Here is a 12,249-nt window from a genome sequence, read left to right as displayed (position 1 = left end):
AATAACATCAGGGTCCAGTCTAGACCTGCTCTTTATGGAAAGCGCAATGAGATAACTGTTGTTGTGATTTAGCGGTGTATAAACAAAATTGAAAATTGACTACCCATCCATCTATCTATCTATCTATCCATCTACCTATCTTAAGTAACATTATATATAAGTATTTTTTTGATTATTTGTTTTGGCTTTTTTCCCTTCATTTCAGAGTGACAGTGGATAATAATAAGGAAAGGTGGGAGAAAGATTGGGGATGACACTCCGCAAAGGGCCGTGAGCTAGAGGCCAGCCCAACATGAAGAATTTTAATATTTTAGTATTCTAATCCTTACCAGCGGTCGGTCTTCGAGTTGTTGCATCGTTCCCATCTCCACCATGAATCCGCTCTGCATCCCCATCACAGCTGGAGAGTTATGGTTATTACAGCCAAACTGAATGCAACTTCCTTTTGTGGCTCCAAAGCAGCTGAAACATGGAATTCTTTGGGAAGTGTATTCAGTAAAAGCTGGGTGCTGTCAGTGACGTTTCAGTTTTGAGTCCCTTTGGTCCCCTCTAGTGGACGAGGAGGGAATAACAACAGAGAAAGGAAACAGGAATCACACAGCTCATTGTGCTGTATATCCAATCTTTCTGCTTTTAATACAAAGTCAAGATACAATATCTACATCCATGGTTTGAAAGGAAATAACAGATACATAAGTTAAGGGGGGGGGGGGGGGGGGGGGGGGGGGGGGTGGCATCATCAGAGCTGGCCCTCAACACATTTCATATTATGTTTCATGTGTGTGCCTTTTATATTTCTCTCCACACAATAATCATTAGAAATTCAAAGGAATAACATGTTTGATATATGTCACACACTGTCAAGACTTCTGGACCACACATAGATTTCATATCAGAATAATTTCAGATACAAACAATAACCTTTGAGGGTGTGTGTAGCTGAGCCATTCTTTGTCAAAAAATACACTTGCTACCATGTGCTTTCCAGCAAAATAAATACCGACAGCTTGTCTGAGGTTTTCACCAACAAGTCTGCTCTATATATCTAATTTTCTTTTGACGCCCTTGGGCTGGACCATACCTGTTGCTGTGATCACACCACTGCTGTTGCTATGGAGGTCAAGTGGGGGGGGGGGCATCAAAAGAGCATCACTGTAAACTTAAACTAGGTCTGCCTCTAACGCACATCTCTAGCTAACTAGTCGGACATCAGTTATCAGTATCAAATAGCACCCTACACAGAGGGCATACTTTAGAATAATAAAGCAAATAAAAAAGCACCAAAACTGACCATTAAAAATAAAAAAACAAACAGTGACAATATCATACTTTAACATTGGCTCGCCAAAGAAACAAGTAAACAACATCTTATTGGTTATAGTTGGTAGATATCCCAAATAAATAGATTCCAAACAAACGTAAAAAGTAACAAAATAGAATAAATATCTTAAAAAATCATATGAAATAAATATGACAAATTGAACAATAACAATAAGGCTTTTTTTTCTGCGACAATAAGAACTACATCACATCCAATCCCACGTTATATCTTGTGCTCAGACGTATGCGACTGTACTGTATAGGACTCCAAGGATAGACTGTATGTACAAAATCTGTGAAAACACCCGAGATGTCTGACACACTGGAACAACGCTGTGCTCTTCAATCAAGTGGGACCAATTAGGATTATACTGTATGTCGAATCAAGAAAAGATATATATCTCAATATCACGGACCTGTGCAGTTCTACAGGAGTAGACAGAGGGGAAAATATAATTTGGTAAAGTTGGGATGTTCTGTACAGTGTGATTTAGGAACAGAGAGAATTTAAATGGTTTATATAAAGGTTGGAAAGTTGGGAGAGGACTGTTAAAAGTGAGCAAATCCCAACTAACGCTGAATGTTTTTTTTTTTTGGCTTTCTCTCATTATCTTTCACTTTCCGAAGCCTTAAATAGTAAAACACCAGACTGTTTTAACTGCAAAGTCGTGCAATTCAAGTAGGTAAGCTTTAGAGGAGGAAGATGATTAGGAAACAACTCGCATCCTCGGTTTAAGATACTGTATGACATGAATAAAGGTTTAGCACACAACGCATGAACATTAAGCAGCATGTTTAAACACAAGAAATATGTCAGCATAAGGCAAAGCCGTACAGTAAAAACACAGAAACCACGTCTGCAGAAATGGGATGATAACTGTTTTTTAAACGGGATAGAAGCTCAATTCTGTCATCGGAGCATCTCTTTTAATAAGCCACGGCTGAACTGACACAATGGGGCTGACTTCAAGAGATGAGCTGGATGAAGAACAAGGAATACAGCAAATAGCAAGCAGGCTTTTGTTTAATGAAGAATGCAGTGGACGACAAATCTCGGCTCAGTTGAGGCTGTAATCACTGTTCTGAGGCCAGCTGTTACTCAACGATTTGGGAGCGTGAACAGATCCTTGGCCAGTGTGTTTAGAACGGTCTCCAGTCTGGCTTAATGTTACGCTGGATAAAAGAGGGAGCTGTCTCTCCTTAGGCCACAGTTCATGTTCACGCTGCGTGGTTTCTCTTGGCACTGTGCGACGGGTAAATGAGCATCCACATGCTTCTCCAACAGTCCTCAGGGCGTCGAGGTCCTACTGTAGGCTTCTGCTGAGGCAGTACCTAGTCATCTGCTCTAAACGATTATCAGAGCCACCAGTGGCAGCAGTAGACACCTTTGAAATAGACTCACGGACAAATAGAAATGTTCACCTTTGCACTTTGTAACCCCCTCAGTACACCGAACCAATAGATACAAAGTTGAGGATAAAAAGCCCATTTAGGGTGCAGCAAATATCCAGGCTCTTTGTTTTTTTTTTGTTTTTTTCATGTATTTTTATACACATATAGTACCATAATTCCTGCTCAGAAGCCGTTTGTATTTCACTGGTTCATATTGGAGATAGCTGACCACAACACACATGTATTATACAACCTTCACACTGGAACACTGAGGTAAGTATATGGATTACACATGGGGAGTCTCCACACCCACCAGCTTCTCAGGGAAACCCCCGACGAGTGTGGGTGCTGTTAGACAGATTTGTTGTTGCTGTTTTTGTTGTTGGTGTAGAATTCATCTTTGAGTCTTGCTCCCAGAAAAAGCTTCAATGTTCACGTTATTTCAGGCCGTCTTTCTCTTGTTTCGCTCGTCGGTTTGGTTTGTGGAACCTCGAAGCAGAAAGATGGATGAATGGTTGTCTCTTCACTTATGTTGCATAGTGGTCAAAGCTACCCAGGTACTCCAGAGCAGCCTGGTAGCAAAACTGGTACTCATCCTGGGTGACAAACAGAGGAACACAAAGATATCATCGTTGCTATAAACAGGAACAGACACAGGCTCCCAGCACCTGTCCAGTCAGTTGTTTTGATCTAGACTCATGGTAAAGGTATTGCAACAGAGGCTTTTCTAAAATCCTGACTTCACTGTATGTTGGGAATGCTGAAAGTCATATCTTTCTTACTCTCTCAGTTTGGTGAATGTTTTGATTTTTAAGAGTTCCTTAATGTGTTGAGAAAATGTGCATTTGTCTTAAATAGATCTGTTTTTATTGACTCATAAAAAGCATGCTTTTCACCAGACAGTGCATAAAGGTGTCTGTCCATGTCCCCCATGCTGTTGAGTGTTTACCTCAGTCTGCACCATGGCGGGTCTCTGTGTGCGCAGCATTTTGACAGTCTGGAAGATGTCCACCGCCCCTTCGTAACGCATCCTCTCCAGGACAATACTCAGAGTGATGAAGACACCTGTCCGCCCCACGCCAGCGCTACAGACATAAAGGAAACCATTTGACCTTACAATGTGCCAGAGCTCGTGTAACGACACGCTACATTCTGGCCAACCCACTGCAATTGCTATGCAACTGGATGTACTTTAATTAACTTTTAATTAATAGTTCCATCATGAGCTGCTGAGCTGAACCCCACTGCTTACCTGCAGTGAACGCTGATTGGTCCATCCTGGCCAAACTGCTCCTTGGTTTTGTGCACTTGGCCAATGAAATCAATGAAGCCCTCGCCAGATTTGGGAACACCTTGCTCCGGCCAATCGGTAAACTGGAACTGACGCACTGTCCGTGATTGGCCGTCCTGAAAGAGTGTGGAAACGAGGAGTTAAGAACGATCTCACTGAAGAAAAAAAGCAGTTGATCTGAAAGTGTATCTGATGTCTTCTCAACAATCAAGATGTTGAGCCTGGAAAGGCGTAGTTATTGTTTATGTGAGGTGATTATTTAAAAAAGGACTGTTTAAAGAGCTCTGAGCACTTGATGGATTGAGAAGAGACTCTGTCAAGCAACATCCTTTTTTCCCTTCTAATGATTACTGTTATCTGACCCTGGATCAGTGGCTGTGGTTAACTTGAAGCTGTAACGTCAGTGTGTCTGCTATTGTCAGCCACTCAGTAGGCAATTACATCTTTTCTCTTCTGCTCAGCCTTTCTGACTCCCCTTTAATGGAGATCAATAGAGCATCTGTCGAAGTGGCGTCAGTGCAGGACAGGCTTAACTGGAGTTATCTATGACTGGCAGACACACACACACACACACACACACACACACACACACACACACACACACACAGGACACACACACACAACACACACACACACACACACACACACACACACACACACACACACACACACACACTCACAAACACACACATGCTGTCAAGGTGATCTGGAGACAGCATGGTTGAATGAGTAATCTATCTGCTGGAGCTAACCTGATGTGTTACACACATTCACATACAAAACACACACGGACCGACACACACTACATGTCGATAGGACATGCTTTGCACCGCTGCCTTTGAACAGCACTGATGGATTGGGAACAGAGCAGAAGTAAAGGAGTGGAATGTTACACTGCTGTTTGAATACAACATACAACAGGAAACCAAGTCTTGGCACACACAGACGCCATGAGCTCACCCTGGCATCTGTAACTTTGAACTCCCGGAGGATGTACTGAGGCATGTTATACTCAGCCATGGGGTCCACCACAAAGTATTGGTACCTGGCCGAGCGCTCAGCGGGCCAGTACTGGTGACACTTCTCCTGAGAGAGCAGAACAAGAAAAGAATAGGATTGTATGACATTGTGTACAGGGTTGATATTTGCTGGTATTTGTAGCACTTTGTGTGTGAATTTAATTTACCCCTACCCGTCCCATTTCTCTCAGTTTAGTGAGCATGACCACTATAGTGGAGTTGTGTTCCCACAACATCCTCCAGAAATCCTCCGTAGTCTCAGCCAGTGGACCCTGGGTGGCAATATAGCCTTTTCTGTTGCTCAAAATTAAGAAGCCACCTCCTCCCTTCATTCTCCCTGTTTCTTCCTCTGTCAAGCATCAGACTGAAAAAGGGGGTCAGGCTTCAGGCAAGAAGAGGAACAGTCAAAACATGTGTGTACAACCACTCTGAATGCCTGAATCATCACAAGCACTGTGATCGAAGCGAGTGCCGTGCAACGGGACAAATAGTGGGAACATGTATACAGTCACGGCAGATCTGACAGGACGTGACATGTGGGAGCGCTGTGGTGAAAACCTATCCATTCAATTCACTCATCGAGCCATCATAAGAGGAAGAGGGTCAGGTCATATTAGTGTTTTCAGGAGCAGAACATACCTGTATCCGTCTATGTAACTGGCGTTGATGTAGTCGGAGCCCTCCAGGCCTCTGATTGGCTGGAGGCAGACACGGGTGGTTTCATAGGGCATGATGTTGACCAGTCGGTTCTTGAATTTGTTGCAAGGCAGGTTGGCTGTGACGAACCGGGACGTGTGGGCTTTGGTGTTGGCCAGCCGCTAGATGGAGAGAGAAAATGCTAATCTGTGATAATGGTTTTTTGTTTGTTTTTGTTTTGAACTTTAAAGTACATTGTCCAGCAAACCAAAATTGGCATGCAAGAGTGCAGGATTATTTGCCTGGTTAGCTAATGTCCCAAGGCCACTGTACTGGTTCCCAATCTGAGGGGATGTGAGATGACAAGATAGGAAGGAAGAAAAAGTATTTTTCTGTTACACAAAATATTGTTCATTTTCTAAACTTATCTTTTACTCATACTTATCTTTTTACTTTTTTAGATTATAGGTAGGTTAACATCTTCAAGGCTCTTGATATCATCATCATCAAGTGAAACAATTTAAAAACTCATTATGAATCGCTTACAACTCAGAGACTCATGCAACTTACATCAAGGTATTATAAGCAGACCTGGCTTTATTTCAAGAAGCCACAAAGCAAAAATGTTTGAAATCACTTTTCTATTCATTTTCAGACAAAATGTAAAAGAATGTACTTGCACACGCAAATTAGCATATATCCCTGAGCATTTGGCAACTACCTTGAACTCCAGCTCCATGCCGGTGATGTGCTCCCCGGTCTCCACCTTGGACAGCTTCTGCATGTAAGAGTACAGACTCCTGGCGGCCACCTCAGTGTTCCCGCAGGCCACAGCCTCCAGCAGGGCCTCGTGGATGAAGCTGTACTGATCCTCCGTCTGCACCATGTAGTTCCTCTGGGAGCGCATTAGGGTCACATGGCCGTAGATGTCCACAGTGCGTTCGTGTCGAATGCGTTCCAGCATGGCATCGATGACAATAAAACAGCCGGTGCGACCAACACCAGCACTGGTAGACGGAGAGGAAGAAGTGGGATGTCAGTGGACTTATAGGGAGGGATTTTATTTCTCAACATTGATCTCTGCATATCTTGCTTTGCCTTGCTTTGTCTGTCAAAGCACTTTGTAAACTCTGTTTTTAAAGGTTCTTTATAATTCATTCATTCAATTTTTATTTACAGTATCAAATAATAACAAAAGTTATCTCGAGACACTTTACAGATAGAGTAGGTCTAGACCACACACAAAGCACCAACAACTCTAGTAATTCCCAGTTCTAGTAATATAAATAAAGTTATTATTATATTAGTAGTTTGGGAAATGATTTGTTAGCTATTTTGCCAACAGTTGGATGAGAAGATTGATGAACAATGATGAACACTGTAATGTCTAATAGTGGTATCGATCTTATTATCTAAATTTTAACAAGAAAGCAAATAAGAATATTTCCCAAAATGCTAATTAAGATATATGTGTGTGTGTGTGTGTGCACTGTACCTGCAGTGAGCTATGATAGGTCCGGCGTCCGGAGGGTTGCAGGCTTTGACCCTGCGGAGGAAGTTGAGGAAGGGGGTGGGATACTCTGGCACGCCGTGATCTGGCCAGGCTGTAAACTGGAACTGACGCACCTCTCGCCGTTCACTGCAGCCACTCTGAAATTAGAGACAAGCGAAAAAATAAATTGGCTTTACTATCACTGAAGTCCGATTTGTCTGTGCATGTGTAAGCTTACTCTCATTTGCATTACTGAATGTTCCAACATAAAGCCGTTAAGGGGATTTGACACATTTGCCAATTTGTTTGAGTGCAGATTCTCACATATCTCTCAATGACTCCATCCTAATTAATGGCAGTCATACAAAACACAGCTAGCTAACTTTCCTCAAACAGAATGTAGAAGCTTTAAATTCATGCAAAAAGATATTCTTATACATTCTGTATATGTTAAAGGGTGATTTTAGATCCAAATATCCCTACACTGTACACCATCTAGTATACAAACCAAAGGAATAGTACAGGCAGTGCTGAACATTTCATGTGCATTGTTCTCCACTATATGACTGAGTTTCAAACATGACATTTCACGACACAACAACAAAAATTTGGAGATGCGTGTGCTACACTTGGAAGCTACCGTTGGCCTAGTTTCTGTGTTTGTAAGTAGGCCACAGAGGCACGCTAGTCTGGCGGTCCTAGATTAGCCCTGTGCTATGTGAAAGTGCTCTGCTTCCAACAGCGATCAAATCTCAGCGCCTGACACAACGAGGCTGGCCTGGTTCGAACACTCCATGGAGTCCGGACTAATCTCTTCTCCTCCGTGTGCCGTTCAGTGACAATGGAATTTGTGAATACTCCACTTGCTCCTCGTTCCTAACTGTAAACTCAAGAGTTCAAAGCAGTTTGCACTAGATATAACAGTAATTACTCTAGGAAAGGGCAGAGCGGTGAGTCAAGGGGTGGATACAGATGGAGAGGGAGCAAAAAAAAGAAGGGAAATCATTGACCTTGTGCAGGGAAAGGGTGCGGACACAGAATGTGGCCAGCTCCATTGTGTCCAGCAGGGTGACCTGGATCATCCCGTATGTCTCTGTGCCGCGACTTGGCCAGTACTGGTCACACTTTATCTACACGGATAAAGAAAAAAGCATCGTCATCATTACTACGACTATTACAGGTTTCAGAGTGCACCAAAGAAACTTGTTTCGTTTCATCAAATGTTAAGCAAACAGCTCCAAGAACTTCATATTGCAGATACACTAAGATTTTGGGAGTCAGTGGCTTCCTACCCGTGACTTTTCCTCAAGACGCGTCATCATGACCACAGAGGCGGCCCGCTGCTCCCACACCATCCTCCAAAAGTCCCCGAATGTCTCCGCCAGTGGCCCCTGGGTAGCAATGTAGGCATTCTGCTTCCTGTAGCCGTCAATGTAGTTAGCGTTGAGATAGTCGCTCCCCAGGATACCTGCAAAACAAGACACTTGTGAGGTTCTTGCTAAACTGCAATCTGCATAGGCGACATAATAAATTAACCTGCATGTATGACATCAAACAGCCTAACGAACTGTTTGTTTTTGGCAGCCGCTGCTTCCAACAGACGGCTGCTGGATGACTAGCGGATGGCAACAAACAACAACAAGACTCTGTCGGTGTAAATTCATGAGCTTCAGATCAAATCCATTCTCCCCCTTCTTGTTCTAGGCGAGTGCTGGCTACACTTGAATGCACTCGCGTTGTTTGTCAGTCTCAAGCCACAGCACACAGCCTGACTTGAACACTGTTTGCAATTTCAGATTTCATCCATCATGCAGCTCTCCCTCTCCCTTCTGTCCCCTCTTTTAGTGTTCTCCCCCCTGAACACAAAAACGCTCAGACTCTCCCGTTAAGATCTTGACATCTTCTTAAACTTGCTGTACTTTTCCAGCTAATGCTCACCTTCTATGGGAGCCAGGATGACTCTGGTGTGGTCGTATGCTATGACGTTAGCGTAGCGGTTTTTGGGCTTGTTGACCTCCAGGTTAGAGTGCTCCCAGGTGAATTGCTGACTAGGATCGATAGACTGCGAAGAAGCAGCAAACACACACACACACAGACACAGACACAGACACATTAACATGTGTGGTGGCATTTTCAGTAGTGTATTTGAGGATAATGGGAAGAGAGTGCTCTGTAATGTAGACAAGTTACAGGAACAAACTGCAGTGCTGAATAAATCATGAACATATAATCTGCAAACAGAGATACAAATGTTAAGTAAGATTTGCTTTATAAAGCGTAGGCTTAACGGGCTTAACATCTGGAAGGATGTTATTCGTTTATTCATATGGAATAATAAAGTGCGTCTCACCTCGTACTCCTGGGAGAGTCGCAGGTTGTCGTTTGCCTTCAGCAGCTCTATGTGCTCAGCCAGCTCGCTGATGGGGATGGGAGGATGGCTCATCATTCCTGCGTGTCAACAAGGGTCAGAGGTGACGCACACTTCAGCTGAATAACCCAAATTACTGCAGGTTAACGTCGCTCATATGCAAGGACGTGAAGATAATTATACAATCAGAGAAATCACATATCCTTAAGGAACACGCTGAGGCAGAAAATCAATTTTTATCCATGTGCGAGGACAAAGTGAGGCGAGTCTTGTTTGTTTGTGAATTGTTTTTCTTTGATAAATTTGCTTTCTCTGTGATCAGAGAAGCAACGGCTCAGAGAAAACAAACACAGAACACTAATTAGGAGGGGTTTCGGCGCGCGCACACACAAAAACACACAAACAAAGGCAACAACTTATGCCTCGTACAGTCGTTCCTGGAGCAAGAAGATTTTGCGATCCATTGTCCATTCAAAAGGCAAATAGCTACAAGAATAAAAGAAAGAAACACTGCTTTGTACACAATAAACACAATCTGCATAAGTCAGATTGCATTCTCCATGTTTCCGGAATTGGAATGCATGTCAATGCACTATGGAGAGCATTTTGAGTCATCCAGCAGCTACAGCTATCAAAAACAGGCTCATATCAGTGGTTATTTTCTCCTTCAGCCCGGCACTGCAGCACACACAGGTAATCACGACAAAACGCTCCTGTCACGACCAAAGTGACCTCAGATAGCATCAGCCGGTTTACTCAGAAACAAATTCCATTTTTGCCGAGCATCTCAAAAGCACAAATCTGAGGCGAGGAGAAGTGGGAGCTTCAGGGTTGCTGCCACATGACAGTAAAAAAATCGCCATATGATAGAAGAGAAGAGCGGAGGTGCTTTGTTCAGTGGGTTTTACTTTGCTTCCCACGGACAAGTAAAAAAAAAAACAACCTTTGGACCTTCAACTATGGTTTAATAAAAAGCGGTATCATTTGTCTTTATATATCCTGGCAGTTAAAGGACCTCTCCCCATGGTGACATATCTTGCCACCTTTTCAGCAAGGACCCTGTAAGACTTCTATAAACTGGAACCATTAAAATATAGTGAGAAACAGGGTTTTTTTTAGGATGCGGTTAATTTAATGGAAGAAGTGAAAGCAAGGCATGATTGGCCTGGTACCACGACCAAAGCAGTTGTGTTGTTAGATCTCACTCTTTAGGGGGTGGGGAGCGGAAAAGTCCATGTAGTTACTTCACAGTGGGGTTTAAGTTGGTTATGCTGGCAAGAACAGAATCAATTCCTTTATAAATGATCACAGTTAACCCACCACTCACCTTTCGATACATCCTTTTGGCCGTTAAACCCAACTGAGAGACATTCATGATGAGACAGACTTCTGTCATTTCTGTCCGTTCTGTTCTATTTGTGGCCTGGCATGCGTGTGCATGTGGATTGTGGGCGTGCAGAGATGATTAGATTTTGTCACACCATTATGACTCAGCAGTGACTAAGCACTTAACTGTACTACCTGGGCAGCGGCCATTTTGATCTCAGAAACGACTGGAAGCTGACAGGTTGGTTGTGATGCGGAGGAGTACTTCCACAATCTTGTCTGCATAATCTTCTCAAAATTCAAATTTGTCACATGATGAGCAATTGGCAGTACACTTTCGTATGCCAATACAAATTGTGTGTGTGTTTGGGTGCCTGTGTGGGTCCGTTCTTCATACCGGGAGTCTGGAAGTTGATTCGTCTCATCTCCACAGGGTCTGTTGGGTGATGGGCCATCATCTCGGCGTTGTTCAAAAGGCTCTTGGTTCCGGGTTCAGAGTCCTTGCGCTTGCTGCCCGAACACCAGAGAGTCAAAAGAGCAATTAGCAAATGCAAACAACTAGGGAAAAAAAAAACCCGACCCAGTATTGACACACCACTAACATGGCTGGATTTGAGTAAATAGTGCATTAATAGATATGGTTTTTTTACGACTTTGTACAAGTTCTCTGTACAACATCCTGTGTCTTGTAATTGCTGAGGGTTAAAACGAACAAACTGCTTGAAATTGGTTTAATCTTACCTGTCAGGTTTGCTGCTTCCAGTGAAACAAGAACAAGGGTAGGAATAAAAAGCGGAAGAAAAGGAAGGAAACAGACAGATAGTTAGAGAGGAAAATCAATATTTTGTATTAGTATTCAAAAGCTTGATGGCCTGCAGCAGATATTGTGGGTTTATAGCAGGCGTTTCCCTGTTTGAGGGGAGAACACACTTCAAAACTGGAACAAATTTGTTGAATATCAGGCTGAAAGCTAAGCATTTGAGGGAAAATAGTCAAACATTAAACAATTAAAGCTACAAGACATATCAGTGGGAGCTGCTGGTGGAATGTGAGCCCAGGGCATAATAGACCAACTCCTAATGCATCTTTAAAGAAAGAGGCTGAAAAGAATCAATATTCTTCTTATTGTCAAAAAATGGATCCTACAGCACTAGCAAGTATTGTCTTTGCAGCACAACTCCTCTGTCCACAGAGCTCCATTGTTGTCCAAAAACACATCAATCCACCATCAGCCACACAATATGGACACTGTGGTAGAGCCCGACCGATAAAGGATTTTTAAAGCTGATACAGATACAAATATTTGGTTATTCAAAAATCCGATATTCCGATAAATCAGACGATATGTATTTAAAAAATAAAATACAATCCAGAAACGTGTAACAAAACATAAACAGATTTCCCT

The 12,249-nt window shown here is 42.9% G+C and overlaps 1 protein-coding gene across 15 annotated transcripts in view; it reads right to left on the bottom strand.

Moving 5' to 3' along the window:
* Nucleotides 1-605: 605 nt before the first annotated feature.
* The window catches only part of ptprsb (protein tyrosine phosphatase receptor type Sb), an 81,006-nt gene continuing 69,362 nt past the window's right edge, over nucleotides 606-12,249 (bottom strand). For 5 of the 15 annotated variants that reach the window (XR_004334228.1, XR_004334232.1, XR_004334233.1 and 2 more), the window contains 13 exons: nucleotides 11,586-11,600; nucleotides 11,242-11,354; nucleotides 9,501-9,598; nucleotides 9,089-9,212; nucleotides 8,443-8,618; nucleotides 8,161-8,280; nucleotides 7,154-7,308; nucleotides 6,380-6,665; nucleotides 5,961-6,002; nucleotides 5,662-5,840; nucleotides 5,196-5,323; nucleotides 4,964-5,089; nucleotides 3,990-4,119 (listed from right to left, as the gene is read on the bottom strand). Coding sequence is in view for 6 of the 15 variants with exons in the window: in XM_032530444.1 (XP_032386335.1) it covers nucleotides 3,240-3,308; nucleotides 3,662-3,797; nucleotides 3,965-4,119; nucleotides 4,964-5,089; nucleotides 5,196-5,322; nucleotides 5,662-5,840; nucleotides 6,380-6,665; nucleotides 7,154-7,308; nucleotides 8,161-8,280; nucleotides 8,443-8,618; nucleotides 9,089-9,212; nucleotides 9,501-9,598; nucleotides 11,242-11,354; nucleotides 11,586-11,600 (1,879 nt within the window). In the remaining 9 variants the exon portion in view is untranslated. Of the gene's footprint in view, nucleotides 3,309-3,661; nucleotides 3,798-3,964; nucleotides 4,120-4,963; nucleotides 5,090-5,189; nucleotides 5,324-5,661; nucleotides 5,841-5,960; nucleotides 6,003-6,379; nucleotides 6,666-7,153; nucleotides 7,309-8,160; nucleotides 8,281-8,442; nucleotides 8,619-9,088; nucleotides 9,213-9,500; nucleotides 9,599-11,241; nucleotides 11,355-11,585; nucleotides 11,601-12,249 lie in introns of those variants that run through there. The other 10 variants (XM_032530447.1, XM_032530449.1, XM_032530450.1 and 7 more) reach the window with 6 other exon arrangements.

The sequence above is a fragment of the Etheostoma spectabile genome, chromosome 12 (genome assembly GCF_008692095.1).
Source record: "Etheostoma spectabile isolate EspeVRDwgs_2016 chromosome 12, UIUC_Espe_1.0, whole genome shotgun sequence".
NCBI lineage: Eukaryota > Metazoa > Chordata > Actinopteri > Perciformes > Percidae > Etheostoma > Etheostoma spectabile.
The sequence above is the reverse complement of the archived record's forward strand: the minus strand, read 5'-3'. Positions and strand labels throughout refer to the sequence as shown.